General features: G+C 36.3%; 1 protein-coding gene across 2 annotated transcripts in view; it reads left to right on the top strand.

The window, feature by feature from the left end:
* The window catches only part of LOC127502141 (nesprin-2), an 80,165-nt gene that overhangs the window by 29,272 nt on the left and 31,410 nt on the right, over positions 1-19,483 (top strand). For both annotated transcript variants that reach the window (XM_051874742.1, XM_051874741.1), the window contains exons 25-52: positions 113-372; positions 462-612; positions 708-851; positions 2,990-3,130; positions 3,560-3,742; positions 3,845-3,982; positions 4,103-4,288; positions 4,759-4,881; positions 4,965-5,147; positions 5,911-6,000; positions 6,171-6,260; positions 6,836-6,913; positions 8,302-8,880; positions 8,990-9,196; positions 10,015-10,116; positions 10,467-10,670; positions 10,827-10,988; positions 11,272-11,397; positions 13,460-13,665; positions 13,854-13,977; positions 14,088-14,270; positions 14,383-14,529; positions 15,224-15,403; positions 15,494-15,649; positions 15,799-15,954; positions 17,476-17,646; positions 17,862-17,992; positions 18,310-18,514. In XM_051874742.1, coding sequence (XP_051730702.1) covers positions 113-372; positions 462-612; positions 708-851; positions 2,990-3,130; positions 3,560-3,742; positions 3,845-3,982; positions 4,103-4,288; positions 4,759-4,881; positions 4,965-5,147; positions 5,911-6,000; positions 6,171-6,260; positions 6,836-6,913; positions 8,302-8,880; positions 8,990-9,196; positions 10,015-10,116; positions 10,467-10,670; positions 10,827-10,988; positions 11,272-11,397; positions 13,460-13,665; positions 13,854-13,977; positions 14,088-14,270; positions 14,383-14,529; positions 15,224-15,403; positions 15,494-15,649; positions 15,799-15,954; positions 17,476-17,646; positions 17,862-17,992; positions 18,310-18,514 — 4,806 coding nt within the window. The remainder of the gene's footprint in view (positions 1-112; positions 373-461; positions 613-707; positions 852-2,989; positions 3,131-3,559; positions 3,743-3,844; positions 3,983-4,102; positions 4,289-4,758; positions 4,882-4,964; positions 5,148-5,910; positions 6,001-6,170; positions 6,261-6,835; positions 6,914-8,301; positions 8,881-8,989; positions 9,197-10,014; positions 10,117-10,466; positions 10,671-10,826; positions 10,989-11,271; positions 11,398-13,459; positions 13,666-13,853; positions 13,978-14,087; positions 14,271-14,382; positions 14,530-15,223; positions 15,404-15,493; positions 15,650-15,798; positions 15,955-17,475; positions 17,647-17,861; positions 17,993-18,309; positions 18,515-19,483) is intronic.

Genomic DNA, 19,483 nt, shown 5'->3' with positions numbered 1-19,483 from the left:
TAATATAAAAAAGAATACATTTTATTTTATTTATATATCCAGCTTGTAAAATGATTAATGAAGTAAGCTGTGCATTAATTCATTTCTCTTCATGTTTGGGTTTGCTGTGCAGCTCAATAAATCAAAGGAAGGTCTTGGCAGACTGCAGAATGATCTTCCTGACTCATCTATGGTGACGGGATCCCTGGTGGATCTTCAGGGTGTTCTGAGCCTCACTGAGCGCCTTCAAGATAGGATTGAGCAGGAGCATCATACACTTGCCTCTCTACAACACCATGTGGCGCGATTGCTTGGGGTCTCAAATTTGCAACAGCTCAAAGTATCTCCTCAAATCTGTCAGGACTTGCAGTCTTTACAGGGTCAGTGCAGAAGGTAAGACTTGTACACACATGCACATTAACACACGTATGTTGAGAAAATGTTCAGACTCTACATTTATAGACCTTCTTTTTCATGCAAAGTCTCAGAGATCAGAGCAATAACATCTGTCGGGAGGTGCTTTCTGAGATCCAGGAGTTGGGTCGTGTGCAGGAGGAGATGAGTGCCATTCAGCAGAATGTTCTGTCTCTTTTGACGGTTTTACAGTCTGAGTCAGCTGCTGAACAACTACAGGTTGGTGCTTTGTGGCCTGTGTTTTACAGGGACAGTGTCTGTTTCTGCAGTATTTGCTGTTGATATTGTATTCATTGTGTTTTATCATACTGTAGGAAGTCAAAGTGGATTTGGTGTCACAAAAGGCTCGATTGCAGGACGTCATGGACAGAGTGCAGAAGAAATGGAGCTGTGTACCATCAGAGATTCAAATCTTACAGAATGATCTCAACATCTCCCTGCAGGAGGCTAAGGACAAAGTATAGTATTTACTTTATTTTGTTATACTGTGAGATTGAGTGCTGTTTCGGTCATAGGTAGAGTGTGTTTAATGCTGGGAAAAGCTTATTGTGTGTGTGTATATATATGAATATTATTGATGAGCATGTCAATAAGGGATTCTAAAATAAAACAATTTAAAATAACTTGTGAAAAAGATAGTCTCCACCTATGTATGTATGTATGTATGTATGTATGTATGTATGTGTGTGTGTGTGTGTGTATATACATACATACATACATACATACATATATATATATATATATATATATATATATATATATAACCAAAAATTATTCAGATGTTTTTGATATATTTTCTCTAGTGGGTGCAGGACACTATAGTTCATTTATGTAAGTGAGGATAGCAAAATAAAGTAACCTGTGACATATTATACCCAAAAATTCTTCATACAGTGGACTACCAGTAAAATTGATAAAGATTTGGGACCAAAAATTATTTAGACACTTTGACCTGACCATATTTTGCTTAAGTGTTATCTGACATAATTAAGATTTTTTTTTTTCTGACACAGTTTAACTCTGAGATCTTGTCATATTTTATTAACATTTTTTTAAACTATAGTGAATAAACTGTATTAATGAATGAAATGTTCAAGGTGTCTGAATAAATTTTGGTATTTTATTTATATATATATATATATATATATATATATATAATCTTCTAATCTTCTAAGTTTTATTTATATATATATATACACAACTTAGAAGATAGCACCTTTTGTTTAGGCCCACCCATTGGAACAGATTGACTTGTTTGTTTTAGGGGTGTTACTCCTTTTAGTCTTTTCTTTAGCAGGCAAAATGCATGCTCTATATGGTTTAAGTCTGGAGATTGACTTGGCCAGTCCAAACCTTCCACTTCTTGCCCCTGATAAACTCCTTTGTTGTTATGGCACTGTGTTTTGGGCCATTATCTTGCTGCATGATGAAGGATCTCCCAATAAGTTTGGTTGCATCTTTCTGAAAATTGGCAGACAAAATGTTTCTGTACACTTCTGAGTTCATTTTGCTGCTGCCATCATGTGTTACATCATCAATAAAGATTAATGAGCCTGTCCCAGAAGAAGCCATGCAAGCCCAAGCCATGACATTACCTCCACTGTGTTTCACAGATGAGCTTGTATGTTTGGGATCTGTTTTTTTCTCCAAACTTTAGTCTTTCCATCACTTTGGTGAAGGATAATCTTTGTCTCATCAGTCCATAAAACTTTGTCCCATAATTTTTGAGGTTGTCTCTGTACTTTTTGGCAAATTCCAGCCTGGCCTTCCTATTCTTCTTGCTAATGAGTGTTTTTCATCTTCTGGTGTAGCCTCTGTACTTTTGTTCATGAAGTCTTCTGTGAACAGTAGATTATGATACCTTCACTCCTGCCCTCTGGAGGTTGTTGCTGATGTCATTAACAGTTGTTTTAGGGTCTTTCTTTACAGCTCTCACAATATTTCTGTCGTCAACGGCTGATGTTTTCCTTGGTCTACCCCAAGGTGTGTTACTTAGTACACCAGTGGTTTCTTTCTTGCTCAGGACATTCAAATAGTTGTACTGGCTATGGCCAATGTTTGTGCAATGGCTCTGATTGATTTTCCATCTTCTCTCAGCATCACAATTGCTTGTTTTTCACCCATAGACAGCTCTCTGGTTTTATGTTGGTTACACGTCTAACTATAAATGCAGTCTGCACAGGCAAAACCCAAATCTGAAACTGAGCGCAGACATTCAGTGTTATTTATTGTTTGAATAATCAATGTAATGGGACACCAGGGCAACAAAACACACCTGTCAGTCACATGTTGCAATACTTTTAGTCAAATGAGCAATGGGTGGGCTCAAACAAAAGGTACTATCTTCTAAGTTGTGTATCAGATCCAGATGTAAATACCTGGAAATAATAGGTGAAATGTTGATTTCTTGTCTCATATTCATCTTTTGATGTCAAACCCAAATGTTTTCAGTCTACAGCAAAAATAAAGGAATTGGCCTCACTGTTCCAATACTTTTGGAGGGGAGTGTATATATATTATTCCTATTATTGCCAGTTCCTTTATTTTTGCTGTTAATTTAATTTAAACCTAATACAAATGTAACTCTTTGTTTCAGTTGGGCATGGTCATCGAGAGAAGTGGTCCTCTCCATAAAATGGGTGAGCAGGTTGGAGAAGTGACGGTGGGCTTGAATTGTGTGCAGGCCCTGCTAAAGCAAACAAGTCCTAATTTTTCTGAGGCTGAACGTACACAAAAGGTACTTGTTTCCTGCTCACCTCCAAAAATTTTTTAAAAATGTGACAATACCACAATTTCCCTTTGGCATTTTGAGTGCAGATTCTTAAACACCTCTGATTGGCCATTGTGTTCACGTGCTCAACAGTTATGTCTGTGATTGGCTACAGTGATCAACGCTTCAAAAACATGTTGTAAATATACATCTTTGACGCTCTTCACCGAGTGCTTACACAGATACACACGGGAGCATTTGAAAGCAGGCGTTTATCAGCAGATCCCTTATATATTATGTTTAAGAATCCGCTCAGTAATGCTCAAAATGCTAGGGGGAAATTCTGGTATCGTCACATTTTTTTAAATTTCAGTACCAACTTGGTACCGAAGTCGGTACTTTTGACAACCCTAATGTCTACACCAGTTGAAGTCTAATGTGCATGTGTGTGTATAGCGTATATGGGATGAGCTGGACCAGTGGCACACTCGGATAGCTGAGCTGGAGGCTGAGGTGCAGGATCTGGCTGAGCAACAGCCTGAGAGAGCACACGTCCTCATGGACCAGCTCACAGAGCCACTGCAGCTCTACCAAATCACAGCCAAACAGGCCGAGCAGAGGACCGCCCTAATCAGCAAAGTCAGATGTTACCCATAATCCTTTGTTTCACAACATAAGCCAACACATAATGCCACTGATAGCAACCATGACTGCTTGTGCCTTGTGTTTTGCTCCCATCAGATCCCTGCCTGTCTGCAGGAGTATGAGGGTTTACTCAATAGCTCCAACTGCTGGTTGAAAGAGGCTCAGTCCTGGCTGGTCGCCCCAAGAACCTACACCACTGCGAAATGCATCCACTGCCACGCCAACTCCCTCAAGGTCAGGTCAAAGCCTCATACTGAAGAAGTTTACAAGTCATTTCTAGTGAGACATGCCATAACTTATGTAGACTTTATGTACAGTAGCAACTTGTTAGCAACTCTTGTGGTGTGTTTGTAGATGACGTTGGATGAATCAGAGGGATACAAGGCAGCTCTGGAGGCCTTCCTGCCTGCCCTGCAGGAGATTAATCTGGTGTGTGACACCACCTCTCAACAACAGCTCCTCCACCTGGGTGTACAAAATATCACACTTATGCAGCAAAGCATTCTGGACCCTCTTTCCCACCTTCAACACCTAGCGGCTGTAAGAAATAACATTACATTCAATAAATATGAAAAAGAGTTTTGTATGTATTTACAGTAAGATTTACATATTTTTTAGGATTTACAGTGTCTAAGTTTGTCACAATACCAAGTTTTTAGTTGTATCAATGCCAGTGAAATTTTATGTTTCCTGATACCCATTTTAATACCACAGCAAATTATATTATTGAATACAGTCCTTTTATTTAAAATATATTAACATGAATTTTAAGAAATTAAATTAAAACAGTGTTTGAAGTAGACATTTTACTGAAAATAATTAATTACAATAGTCAAAAAAATACAAATTAAGTAAACCATGCTTGACTTTTTTCCAGGTAATTTTCAATAAAATCAAGTATTGGAATTACTTGCTAGTATATAATACTGTGATTACATTTTTTTTTTTTTTTTTTTTTATAAATATGTTGCCTATATTTTAATTGGAATTCACTTATAACTCTTGTGTAGGAGATGGATGCCATTGAAATGGAGGTGAAGACAATGGAGAAAAATGTAACCAAGATCAGAACAATCCTTTCCACCACTGACACAGAGAACATTTCTCCTGAGGAACATCTTGAGGACATACAGGTACTGTACGTCCTATCTTTCTATCGTCTGTTTGGACTGTAAACATTTACAGTATCTTATATCCCTTCTAACTTCTGTAACAGGTCATTCTGGATAATGTCCAGTCCATGAAGAGGACCATTGATGAGATTGAGAGCTGTCGGCCAGGCCTGGGGCTTCCTGCTGAGGCAGAGCAAACTCTCACAGCCTTCCATCGGGCTCAAGAGCTCCTGCAGCCCATTCAGGAACTACAGCAACTCAGTGTGGAGCGAAGTACAACGTTAAGGGTCTGTTGCTCTAATAGTTTGCTTGTGTTTACCAAGAGTCAGAGGTTTCCTGTTTATTGAGCTGGAGTGCATTTTAGCTTATTTAGTTCATGAAAAGCAGCTTTCAGTAGGTATGGTATTTTGCAAATACCTTGTTTTTATAAAACTTAATAATATGGGAAAGTGTCAATTTTAAAGGTGAACAGAGTAATTTTTGTTCAGGTTGAGCTGGTAGATATCGCCTCTCTAATGACAGATATTTTAGATATTTTGCAGATCACTTAAATATTCTCATGGTGTGAATGGGAAATTGAAATTTAAACATTCAAATATTTATTGTAGTCTTTTGATTAATATGAATGCTGTGTGATCAAATGCAGACAGCTGTAATGAAATATCTAACTAGACCAAAGGTCATTTTAAATCTAGTTATAACATATTACTTCATCTTACGAAAGTGCAGTAAATTTGTAGTGTTTTTAGTGACCGTGACCAGCGGGTGACCTCTTCTCTTCACTTTCATGTCTATGGGAATGAGAGGAGGGGAAAATCCTTGCATTTAAAGCCAACTCAGAGAAGGGATGTGTGGGAACCTTGAATTTTCTGATTAAGTGCTTTAAAACCTCAAATATGGTGCGTCAGTAAATCATTACAGACATGGCTTTATTGGCAAAGGCAGTAGTATGCAGTAAAGATGCTTTTCTCATGATCTTTATCATGTAACTTTGGTTTGTCCAAGTTGGTTTATCCATGAAACTGAGTAGTTTGCGGATTTTATTTTCAGGCCTCTATTGGACAACCATCTGAAATGATTCTCCCTTCAGACCAAACCACAGAATTCACAATGCCACACTTTTACTCTGGAGATGTGATGGTAAGTCAACCATCTCAATCAAAAATACACCTCAAAATCATGCCCACTCAAGCTCAAAAGACATCTAAGATGAGGATAAGTCAGTTTTAGGACTAAATAAGACTAAACTCATTAGTTTTGTCACTATAAAAAAATTAAGAGTAATATGTCCTCGCATAACCCTGGTGAAGCAGGTGTCCATGGAAGGCCGTTTCACAGAGGAGGAAGATGAAGACAGTCAGTCTTCATCCTCAGGAACTCTCACATGCAGTGTTCCAGAGGTAAAGCCCCCAAAACCTCCAATTTATCTCCCAGTCTTGATGCATCCCTTTGCCAAGCACTGAATAAGAGTACATTTCTGTACTCTTGTACACTCTGTACATCTTTGCTGTGGCTGTTCATTTGCATACATTAATGTTTTATTTATATACATTTATGAATGGAAATTGTACAAATATAATTATAAATATAAAAAATGTATGTGAATCTTTATATTTTATATTTATATTTCTCTATGCTATGCTATAGTCTATTTTCACTATATTTTCACAGGGACTAGTTATGTTACAGTGACCATTTCATGCTTTTGTTAGTCCTGGAATTGCATGATCACAAATTTCCCAACACTGTTGTTATTAGAGTTTATGCAGTTATACGTAAATGTCTCAGTCAGCTTTGTGAACAAGCTCTTTTGCTTTTCCTTTCTGAGGACCAAGGCTGCATTCATTGCAGAATGCCAGATATAACTCCTCCACTTCTTTCAGTAACAGCTGCTCTCCTCTTTTGTCTTTAGGGAGTCTATTCTTCTAATACTCTGGGCCATCATCTCTAATTATTTTTTCTTTCTCTGTACCAGGACCCAGATGAGACCACATTGGAGGAGGAAAATATTAAGACAGACGCTGCCTCTGCTATAACAGAGTGTGTTGTTAAGGTATAGACTGGCCCCAATAGTTACTTGACTCTCAGGAACAAACTTTGTGATTTATTGGTTTATGGCAGGCATGCAGTCATCATCATTCCTTATATTCCTCTTTGTGAAATGTGTAATCCCAACTTCTGATTGGATGAGACCTGCTAAAAGGCATTGTAAAATGTCAATAAACATATACATATAAATTTATATTCTGTATGAATGTGATAATTTGCTATGTTGATTGGCAACCACAAGCTGCCTGCCTTTAGAATAATGTACTATACTACTGTTCAAAAGTTTGGAGCCTGTATGATTGTTTTTGTTTTTACAATGTTTGTGAAAGAAGTTTCTTATGATAACAAAAGCCTGCAATGTATTTGTAATTCATTCCTGTGATGGAAAAAGCTGAATTTTCAGATATGCTGATTTGGTGCACAAGAAACATTTTTTATTGTCAATGTTCAACAGTTTAATATATATATATATAATTTTTTTTTTTCTTTTTTTTTTTTTGGAAACAGTGATACATTTTTTTGGGAGTCTTTGATTAAAAGAAAATTCAAAAGATGCATTTATTTGAAATAGAAATCTTTTGTCATAAATAACATTTGAACTTTTGAATATTTCTTTACTGTCATTTTTTATCAATTTAATGCGTCCTTGATCCCAAACTTTTAAACAGTAGTGTGTATTACCAAAGTCCCTTTAAGACAAGTCATTTCACTTGGCGGCCATCTTTGAAACACCTCTCAGGCATGCAAGTGCAGCTCCTATCTCTTTGAATGGGGAAACATCAAATTCTCCAAAGCTGTTTGCCAAGCTTTCAATTAAATTTCATATTTGAAATCACCAGTGAAATTTGACAACAACTGTTTCATAAATTTTGTTTCTAAACGCTTGAATCATGACAAAAGACGGTATTTTTCGGGCTGGATCAAGCTAATGCGCATGCGCAGTCCTGAAGTGCGCATCTCTTGTGTCTCATTTCGAAGGCGCGCATCTCTTGTGTCTCATTTCGAAGGCGCGCATCTCTTGTGTCTTATTTCGAAGGCGCGCATCTGACTGTTTCTATAGGAACCAGAGCTTCTAACTGCCGCTGCAGTGACGTGATGACTTTACGATCTGCGATTGGCTCTTATTTAGAAGGCGGGACTTATTCTGCCATATTGCGCGTTGCACTTTCTCCCATTCAAACAATACGAGTGACACGTCTTGTGTTATTCTGTAGTGTTTGGTATTACTTGGTGGAATATTTATTTTGATAATTATATATATATATAAAAAAAAAAAAAAGCTTTTTATTGAACATTGATGTCTTTTATTATATAGTTGAAGTTTTTTTTTTTTTTTTTTTTAATAAATCAGTGCAGAACTGCCCATGGCTTAATTTTTTATTTCATCTTTAGGAATCATCTCCTGAAGAAGAAACTGATTTTGCTGCAGTCAAGCATGTATTACAGGAGACTGACACTGGAAGTTGTTTACTGGAGCCTCCTGGATTCTTGGAAATGCCTGGCATAGACAGCAGACCAGTTACTGAAGAGACAAGTTGTCTGCCTGCACTAACATCCCAACACTTTGAAGAATTTACAAATGATAGTTGTCTGAAGCCTGACAGTGCAAATAGAGCTGAGGAAAAGCAAAATGAGTGCCTAGAAACCAAGGTGACTGAAGCAGTATCAGCTAAGCCGGGAACAGACACAGAAATCACCATGTTAAAAGCAAGTGATGCCAGTGAATCGATCAAACTGTCTGAATCTGTAGATCTGAACAATGTATCTATAAATACAGAAATGAGTCTAAGTGATCAAGTGAAAATGTCAGTTCATAAGGAAGGTTTGACCCCAATGCCACCCGACACAGAGGCAGTACATGTTACTGATGGTGATCAGACCGAGACAGAGACAAAACCAGTAGGTGCCACAGCTCCTCTTGTGCTCTCCTCCCAGCACAAAGAAAGTATGCCACAGGAAGATACAATGCTGGTAATTTTATGTGAAATCCAACTGTAAACTCGTGTGTGTCATTTCATTTTGAATTATGGTCCATTTTGAAATATTTGTATGATTAAATACTGCCCTTCCAACTCTCTAGGAAGTACAGAGAGATCTGATTGAGGCCATTGTTCGTCAGAGCAGCAGCCAGTCTCAGGAACACTCATTTCAGCACACAGCAACTCTCAGTGATCTGTCACAGTCTGAAAAAGGAGGTGAATATCAAGAGAGTTTGGTCCAGCTTCTCACCTCATTGAAAGAAACATCTGAGACACTGGGGTCATGTCAGGATATCAGTTCTTCAGAGGTTAGTTTCAGTTAAGCAAAAATGCAAATGCTAATACAAGTGAATGAGTATCTGTGTGCATTTTCTGACATATCTGCATCAGCTTAACATCTAACAAGAATTCTGGATCCACCTGTTTTTGACATTTACACTACAGTTCAAGTTTGGCGTCAGTACGATTTTTTTTAGTTTCTGAAAGAAGTCTCTTTTGCTCACCAAGGCTGCATTTTTTTTAATCAAAAAATACTGTAAAAACAGTAATATTGTGAAATGTAATTACAATTTAGGTGAACTGTTTTAACATAAATGTAATTTATTCCTGTGATCCAAAGCTGAATTTTCAGCTTCAGTGTCACATGATCCTTCATAAATCATTCTAATACAGTATATGATTTGCTGCTCAAATAACATTCCTTATTATTATCAGTGTTGATAACAATTGTGCTGCTTAATATTTTTGTGGAAACCATAACACATTTTTTTTTTTCAGGATTCTTTGAGTAGAAAGTTAAAAAAAAACAGAATTTCTTTGAAATTGAAATCTTTTGTAACATTATAAATATCTTTACTGTCACTTTTATGCATTTAATACATCCTTGAAGAATAAAAACATTAATTTCTTTAATGACCATAAACTTTTGAACAGTAGTATAGTTAACTAAGAAAGGATGACGTGAAGCAGTTAATCTGCAATTTAGTATTTTTTAATTTATTAAAAATGTAGTAATTTTTCTGATTCATATCAGAAAAATTAAGACAAATGGCTGACAGAACACATTTCTCAGAAGCTATGATACTGATTCTGCCTTTCTAAATCTTTTAATTTCCTGCCTACACAGACTAGTCAGCATCTGTTAGAGATTTCTGTGTCTGCGATGAATGCCAGTGAAATACAGATGAGAGACACAACCAAACTCCTCAAGGATTTTTCAGGCATCAAGGTATCGTTAGTTCTCTACACAAAAAAGTGAAACTTGGTACAATGCTGTCTCGTGTCTCCTCATATTGTAAATAATGTTAAGTTAGTACGTTAAATCTATAGCATGAACTTCTCAAGATTTATAACTTTTTTTTTTTTTTTTTTTTTTTTAAATTCTCAAGATTATGAGAAAATGTTGCTTGTACCTCTCTGGGTACCTTGTGTCAATATAAGTAAACCAGCAGCAATGTTTTACTGCATTTTTGCATAATGTACATACAATTGTAGCCTTAACAATGTTTGCTAATGTAGGTTCGGTCAAGCTTAGGGAAGGGTCAGTTCTGACATTTGTTTTGGCGTTTGTTCTCTAAGAGTCTGCAGGGCCGCACGTGGACTTTGCCACTTGACCGGTTGAGATCAGCAAGACAGAATAATGTTGAGCTCCAGAGATGTTCTGAAGCTCATCTGAAGGGTCTGCGGTGTCTCCTGGAGCTGGGCTCTGAGCGTCTGCTGCGCAGTCAAGATGCTCAGCCACACAACTGCAGCCAGCTGCACAGTCAGCTCGGAGGACACAAGGTACACTATGTATTTGAACTGACCAACTTATTTTAAGTATTTTTTTCAGAAAAAAATAAGTTCATAAAAAAAAAAAAAAAAAAAAAAAATATTAACTTTTTTTTTTTTTTGACCTCTTACATGACTCTCATAATGTTTGCACTTGACTGGTAACAGAAATACTTCGAAGATTTGGGACAGAACCTTGTAATGGTGAAGCTGCTATACCATAAGCTGCCAGAGGGGGCACTGCAGGGCCAAGCAGAGGTGGAGCAGTTAATATCAGATCTACAGGATCAAGCACAAAGTCATGGGATCCAAATGCAGCACAGCTTACAGGTACAGAGAAATTATACTTTGTATAATTAATCTCATCAATATTTTCATTTCAGATCTAAGCACTCTTTAAAGAAACTTTAAAGAAAGCTAAAGCTGTCATAATTTAATCTTTTACTGATCCAGTTTACAGCCTCTCATTGCGTCAAGTAAGATATTGTATAGTTATGAATGATTCAACATTATTAAACGGATACTGTATTTCATAGTATATGACATGCATAATATGGATTAACAGAAATGACCAACAAAATCATGCTCTTAGCTCTCTGTATGTGTGTTGTAGGAGTGGTCTTGGTACGAGGAGGTCACTGAGAGACTGTGCAAGCAGTTGGATGAGATGGAGACAGACATGTCCAGTCTGGATTTAGAGCCGGAAGGAGACCTGCAGGGTCAGCTGGAGTCCTATGAGGTTAGTTTCCCACATCCATGGGAATGCTAATGGTTGTCTCTCTCTCTGGGTATTAATGGAAAACAAAAAGTTTGTTCAAAAGTTTGGGGTCTGTAAGATTTTGTAATTTTTTTTTTTTTTGAAGAAATTTTATTCAGCAAAGGTGCATTAAATTGATCAAAAGTGACAGTAAAGACATTTATAATAATAATACAAAAGATTTCAGATATTTCAAATAAATGCTTTGTTTATTTTTAAATCCTGAAAAATATCATGGTTTCCACAAAAATATTAATCAGCACCATTTTTCAATATTGATAATAATAAACGTTTCTTGAGTAGCAAATCAGTATATTAGAATGATTTCTAAGGGATCATGTGACACTGAAGACTGAAGTAATGATGCTGAACATTCAGCTTTGCATTACAGAAATAAATTACATTTTAAAGTAGGTTAAAATAGAATAAATGTATTCTAAATTTTTAATAATTTCACAATATTACTTTATTTATCATCAAATAAATGCAGCCTTGCTGAGCATAAACTTCTTTAATAAAAAAAAAAAATCTTACTAACCCAAACTTTTGAATAGTACTGTATTTTTTTTCTATAAATTTATAGAAAAATCAAATTAAATTTTTCTTGTTTACAGTATTTTTTAAGAATTTTACTGGAAAAATAAGATGACAAATTTATAGATTAAGAAAGGTTTTTTTTTTTTTTTTTTTTTTTTTTTTTTTTTTTTTTTTAAGTACTCTGACCTTGGTCGTGTGGTAATCAATAAAATAAACATTCTGTCCAAATTGGATGCAACATAATTTACTCTTGTCTGAATTATTAAATCACAAAGCAGTTATTATTGACTTGGCAATAGAGGACTCCTGTCCATATTAGTTTTTTGGTTGAGTACCCAGCCAAAGCAGCAAAAGTAATAAGTATCTGAGACATGTAGGCGTGTGAGGGGGGCAAAGTTAAGGGAGAGGTTCTTCTCCTTTCTTTGGCTGTATGTTACATGAGAATCTTTTTTGGTCCAGCTCACGATGTTCCTGATTAAATTACTCAGAATGATAGTTGCCATATCTGTGGAACTTCATGTTCTGCTGCCTGCATTGGCCGCTCTTTTATTATTGTCCCTCTCACTATTACGAAAGCTAATTTCTCAGCTATGCTGACTCACGCGGAACAGTCCGCAGCATATGGTTGGTTGCGTTCATATTATTTCCCCCTTTATGACTACCAAAGCTCATTACTCTGGATTGATATAGGAGGAACAGCAAGCAACCCTTTTTGTGTCTGTAATAGATGTACATCTCACTCCCATTCCCACAAGCCGCTCCATCTGAGCAAGCGGTTGAAGCTGGGAGAGATGAGGGGGTGGAGGGATGAGATGAGGAAGAGCAGCGATTCACAAACTTTGCAGTCAAAGTATTACAACTGTGAACCGCTTAATCACAATCAGTTTTGAATAACCAAGTTAATTAAAATATATTTATTCTCCATGGTTTGACATATTTTTTATTAATATAGATATTAAAGATAAATCATGGTGACTGACCCTTTGAGGATCTGTGAAAGGACCTTATCAAACACATTTAGAAACAATTGTAATGTGATTCAAGTAATATACTAATTTTGTCTTTTAATTCAAACATACTAATTTGATCTATATTATATACAGATCTAAACTATAATATAAATGCATTATTATTATAATTATTATTATAGTATAATACACTGTGTAATTATAATAATATTTCACAATATTACTGTTTTTACTGTATTTTTGATCAAATAAATGAAGCCTTGATGAGCATGAGACAAATAAAATCTAACGACCCCAAACTATTATATTATATTATATTATATTATATTATATTATATTATATTATATGCCACTAGGAGTCTTTTTAAAAGCACATAATGAGGTTTTGATGTTAATTGATTTTAACAAATGGTAATAAATAGTTTAATAAATGGTTATATAATTGTCATGGTTTAGTTTTAGCCATTAACCTGCAAATTTTCCTTATTTCCTTTCTTTTCCTTTTCCTTATTTTCTTATTCACTTTCTCTCATTGTCAGAGGTTGCACAAAGTCCTGGAAGACACAAGACCTGAGATATGGGAGATCCAAGACCGACTCATGGCCTTACAGAAAAAGGGTTGCTGCTGTGAGCAGCCAGGCCAGACCTTCCCAAAATCACGACTGTTAATACGCTGGAAAGATCTTTATAATCAACTACAGCAGAAGATACAATCCACACAGAAGATCAGAAAGAATTATGAAAGGTTTGAGAAAAACACAGCAACCAAATAATAAATGATAAAAATTAGCAAAATATAATTTCGTTGGAGGAATGAAGTGGTATAGTGGTATATGCGACCCACCAGTTGAGAAACACTGGTTTAGAAGACACACTATTATATCACGTAACATATAAAGGTGTGTATTTCTGTGTATATGTGTGTGTGTGTAGGTTTCAGCGTGACTCAACAGAACTAGAGGAGTGGATGAGTTGTGCTCATGAACGGGTTCAGAAGTGGAACAGTTTCTCCGATTCTGCTCCACTGGACTCCAGAGTTGTCTTTACCCAGCTCATGGTGACTAGGACTTGATTAGTGTTCATCTCTCTTTTTTTTATATCATGTGACCACATGCCTCATGCCCAAAATGCAAAAAATGAGACCTTGGCTTTGATTGTGTGTCACAGGAGCTCTTCAGGGAGCTTGTGGTCCGTTCAGCACAGAAGGCTTCAGCAGAAAGCGCAGGCTTGCAGATACTGCAGCTGACTGAGAGTGAAGCTCCAGGTCTGCGCAGACGACTGGCTCAACTTGAGAAGGAATGGACAAACCTGAGTAGCATGCTACCCACCCTCCACCAGACACAGCAACAAGTATGAATAATGTTCTCTCTCTCCTTCCATCTCGTCCCTTATCGAACTATTAGAAGCAAAGCTCTGGCAAGGAGATATTGTTTTAGTAAACATCTTTTTGCCCTCCTGCTAGATGTTGACAAGCCAGCCTCACAGTCAAGTCTTGGCCGATTTGACCTCCTGGCTGGAACATGTAGAGAGACGACTGGAGGATGAAAGCTCAGGGGTCCAGTGTGCTCTGGGCTCCTCTGAGCTGTCTAGACATCTACAGGCTTTGAAGGTATTGCACCTACTCTTTTATTTCTTCTAGTTTTCTGGAAATCCTAAAATCCTACTGATTATTTTAAGGTAGGAATGGAAAAAAATCTTGTTTGGTTCATCTAGAGATTCTTTATAGCTACATATACACTACCAAAAGTTCAAATGTTTTGGCTCCGTACGCTTGGGATTCTCACCAAGGCTGAATTTATTTGATCAAAAATACAGTAAAAAAAAGTAATACTGTAGTTTTAGATATTATAACCATTTTAAATAACTGCTTTGTATTTTATTATATTTCTAGATTTTCAGCATCATTAATCCAGTCTTTAGTGTCACACAATCCTTCAGAAATCATTCTAAAATTCTGTTTATATATATATATATATATATATATATATATATATATATATATATATATATATATATATATATATACATATATGTATATGTATATGTATATGTGTATATATATATATATATATTTCCAAAGTCAAAAACATTTGCTGCTTAATATTTTTGTGTAAACTTTGAAGCTTTTTTTTTTTCAGGATACTTTCATGAATGGAAAGGTTCAAAATAACAGCATTTATTTGAAAAATAAATCTTTTGTAACATTATAAATGTCTTAACAGTCACTTTTGATCACACTGCTACAAAAATGAATTCTGTAGGAAACACTGACATGTATTATATTCCTTGTTTTTACATATTAGGATGTTAAGGCTGAAATAACCAGTCACCAGTCGTGCGTCGACTTTCTGAACCACAAGTCTGTGGAGGGGGCGGGGTCAGTGAACGAACCCACCAATCGCAGTGAGCGCATCCTGTTTGCTGAGCGACTGGGTGCTTTCAATCTGAGTTGGCTTGTTCTACAAGCCAAGATTGACAGCGAGGTGAGTGCAGGCATACAACAACACTGTAGTAACCTGTATAACCTGCCAAAGCCATCATATTTGAAATGTGATGGGTTGTTCTGTCTCCAGATACACAATGTTGAGGACCAGTGGCAGGCCTGCACTGATAGAGAAAAGCGATTGCACTGTATGCACAGCTGGATCTCTCAACGTATGGAATGGGTGAGAAACAGCTGGAGACCAGAGAGCTGCTCGCAGATTGAGCAAACATTACAGGAGTGTGAGGTGAGTCTTTTATCTCACAACTAGCTTGAAGATTTTGTGCTGCAAATGTTGTTTGTGGGTGTGAGAGTGAAATAGAGTGAGTCAAATGAGTTGCTTTTGAAAAAGGGGAGAGAGAGATATCAGGAAAATCTGACACTGCTTCTTTCCAGGAGACGGAGGAAAGGCTGCAGGTGAAGTCCTCTGAGCTGAAGGGTTTGAGAGCTCTTCACCTGTTCGGGCTGCAGGATGGTGAACATCCCGGAGATCAAGCATTCTCCAAGAAGGTGCATTCAGCCATCCAGGACTGCCAAGCTTTGAGTCAACAAGTAAGTTCTTAAAGGGTTAATTCACCCAAAAATGAAAATAATGTCATTTATTACTCACCCTCATGTCGTTCTACACCCGTAAGACCTTCGTTCATCTTCAGAACACAAATTAAGATATTTTTGATAAAATCCGATGGCTCAGTGAGGCCTACATTGCCAGCAAGTTAATTTACACTTTCAGATGCCCAGAAAGGTACTAAAGACATATTTAAAACAGTTCATGTGAGTACAGTGGTTCAACCTTAATATTATAAAGCGATGAGAATACTTTTTGTGCACCAAAAAAACAAAATAATGACTTTTCAACAATATCTAGTGATGGCTGATTTCAGAACACTGGTTCGGATTGCGTGTCAAACCGCCAAACTTCTGAAATCACGTGACTTTGGCATTCCGAATCACTGATTCGAAACAAAAGATTCGTAAAGCTTCGAAGCAGTGTTTTGAAATTGGCCATCACTAGATATTGTTGAAGATGGTCTTACGGGTTGGAACGACATGAGGGTGAGTAATAAATGACATCATTTTAATTTTTGGGTGAACTAACCCTTTAAACCCTGTACTGGAATGCATTAGTAAATCTGTGCACATTGGCCACATATGCTACCTTTCAAAAGTTTGGGGTCAGTAAAATAAAAATATATACTTCTTGTATTCAGCATTGATACTACTTGTATTCATGAAATATTACAGGAAAAAAAATAAATGAAAGCAAACAAAAATATTAAGATATTTATATTTTATATTAATAAAAATATTAATACGTTTTCAACATTCATTTAAAAAAAAAAAACACACCAAATCAGCATATTAGAATGATTTCTAAAAGATCATGTGACACTGAAGACTGAAGTAATGGCTGCTGAAAATTCATCTTTGTCTTTATAAATTACATTTTGAAATAGAAAACTAAGTAAATTGTAATAATTATATTGCAATATCAAAAACAAAAAACTAATAATAATAAAAAAAAAAAAAAAAAATCTTACTGACCCCAAACTTTTGAACAGTATATACTACAGCTACATTTTATGGCATATCTTAAATCTTTGGTATTTATCAATTTATTATCAATATATTATCAATATTTATCAACTTTTTAAATTTTTATATTACAATGTTTAATCAATAACACTAATACCATTGTTTGCATCCATGTGTCTTGTTTACAGCCATGAGATGCCAAAAATGTTGTTGTTATCACTGTGCCAACCACTGCGTGATCAGGAGTGACTTCTGTATTCCATAGACACACAGAATGAAAATTTATATGATTCACTCTCTCATTTAAATATGGTTGTCCCTCCATATGTTTTCAGTGTGTACATACCTGTTTTTTTATTCTTTATTCTATTTTCCTCTTTGTTGGTTGTTGAGACGCATCATGCTTTCTGCATAAAAGAATTCAGTTGATTTGTGTTTGTTTTACAACAACTTCAAATGTGTCCAGTTAGAGTTCATTCATCATTTTTGATTGGCCAAAGGAATGTTACTCCTAGCAGCATGTGTGTTTTTTCCTAGATAAATGCTCTCAGGTTAGATTTGCAGCCAATCAAGGATAAGTGGGCTCACTTTGAATCTGAAATGAGTGCAGCAAAACTGCAAACAACCAGTGTGGTCTACAGACTGGAGCTCTGCAGAGTTCCTGTGTTCTCATCTGAGCAGAGCCAAACTCATGTGGAACATTTGCAAGTGAGTAAACAGTGTGACAAAATAATCCTGTTGGGCAAAAATTGTACAGAAAATGTTGTACTTTTTCTAAATTGTAAAGTTGTAAACACAAGTTTAGGCTCCAACTTTATTCTTCCAACATCGGAATACACATAATATTAACATTCAACATTACCATCACTGTTACAGTTGCGGTGTTATTTGTAGGATATGATATCATGCATGCTTCCCAACAGGAGCTTGAAAGGGAACTGGACCAATCAGAGACCTGGACTCAATTAACTGAGGTGTTCTCTAACCTAAGAGACAAACTCAAGCCTTGCACATCTAAACTGCTGTCCGATCATCTCGAGAAGGAGAGATCTCGGTAAGTATTTTTACTTTGCAGTCTCATCCTCCGCCTTCTCTATATTCACCATTTAATCTGAAATTGCACTTTGAAATGGCACCAAATTGGCAACATTGGCTGATATTGTGTCAACATCAATGTTGAGGAAGCTGGTAGCATCATTATAAATTGTAAGATGAGTCTGTTCATTTTATGGTTTAGTTGAATCACGAATCATGCAAACAAACTGATTCACTAAAAGGAATTGTAATGCAAAGAGAGGACACACATTTGATTATTGGGTTGTGTTTGTCTGGCCCTATGTGGGTATTAATGTCTGTTTTGTTTGTTTTCAGACATCTAGCAGTGACTGAGGATCTGCATGCAGATTTACTAAAGGCTCAGAATGCATTGCGGCTCTGGCAGGAATACGAGCGTCTCACGGGAGAGTGCTGTGTTCTTCTAAATCAGCACTGGGAGAGGCTTGGAGAGCTTATGAGTTCTTCAGACAGAGAAGAAATCACTGTAGAGCTGCTCAACAGCAGGATGCAGAGCATCAGTGTGAGTAATTTTTAGTATCTAGACCCCTTTTACACCTGGCATTAAGATGTTTCCGTTTCGGATAGTATCTGGGTATACTATCGGCTGTAAAGCATTTACAAATTTATTCCATACACTTCTCCAGTGTTATCAGAGAGAGATGCTGTATGATCACACTTACACAAGAAAAAAAACAAGGAAAATGCTAATAACTTACATATTACTTGAAATATTGTTCATTAAATGTGGTGGTCATTTTAGATTTAAACTCTAGTATGATTCTTGGCCTTGATTACCTAAAAATGACTGAAAATGCATCCAGGTGAGAGCCCACTGCAGATGAGAAATCAGTCGAATTACAATAGATCCGTTACAAAACAGTAAGTGCATAATAAAAAGGTTAAAGGGATAGTTCACCCAAAAAAATGAAAATTCTGTCATCATTTACTCCCCCTCAAGTTGTTTCAAACCTGTATAAATTTCTTTGTTCTGCTGTACACAAAAGAAGATATTTGGAAGAATGTTTGTAACCAAGCAGATCTCGCCTCCTATTGACTACCATAGTAGGAAAAAAAAATGCTGAGGGGGAGTAAATGATGACAGAATTTTCATTTTTGGGTGAACTATCCCTTTTAATGGCCAACAAAAGGGAAAACAACCTATCAACCCTTAAATAAATAAATAAATAAATAAAAACTGGTTTGGGGGTACCTTTAAGAAAATAACATATTTTGCAAAGTAATGATGCACAGTGAAAAACAAAACTGAAAAAAAAATCACCAATTTCAGCACGTTCTTGTTAAGTGCTAAATTGTTCGAGTCCTACAGATGAGTCTGCGGTACTTCAATTCAGTCGTGCTTTTGAAAAGAAGGAACATTGAGATCTGAGCAGGAGCTTTTCTCAGTTGACTAAAAATACCAGTGAGACCTGTCCTACTCCTGTCAACACAAAAGAACATAGAATTATAAATCAGGGGCTGTATTCACAAA

The sequence above is a fragment of the Ctenopharyngodon idella genome, chromosome 20 (genome assembly GCF_019924925.1).
Source record: "Ctenopharyngodon idella isolate HZGC_01 chromosome 20, HZGC01, whole genome shotgun sequence".
Classification (NCBI taxonomy): Eukaryota; Metazoa; Chordata; class Actinopteri; order Cypriniformes; family Xenocyprididae; genus Ctenopharyngodon; species Ctenopharyngodon idella.
The sequence above is the reverse complement of the archived record's forward strand: the minus strand, read 5'-3'. Positions and strand labels throughout refer to the sequence as shown.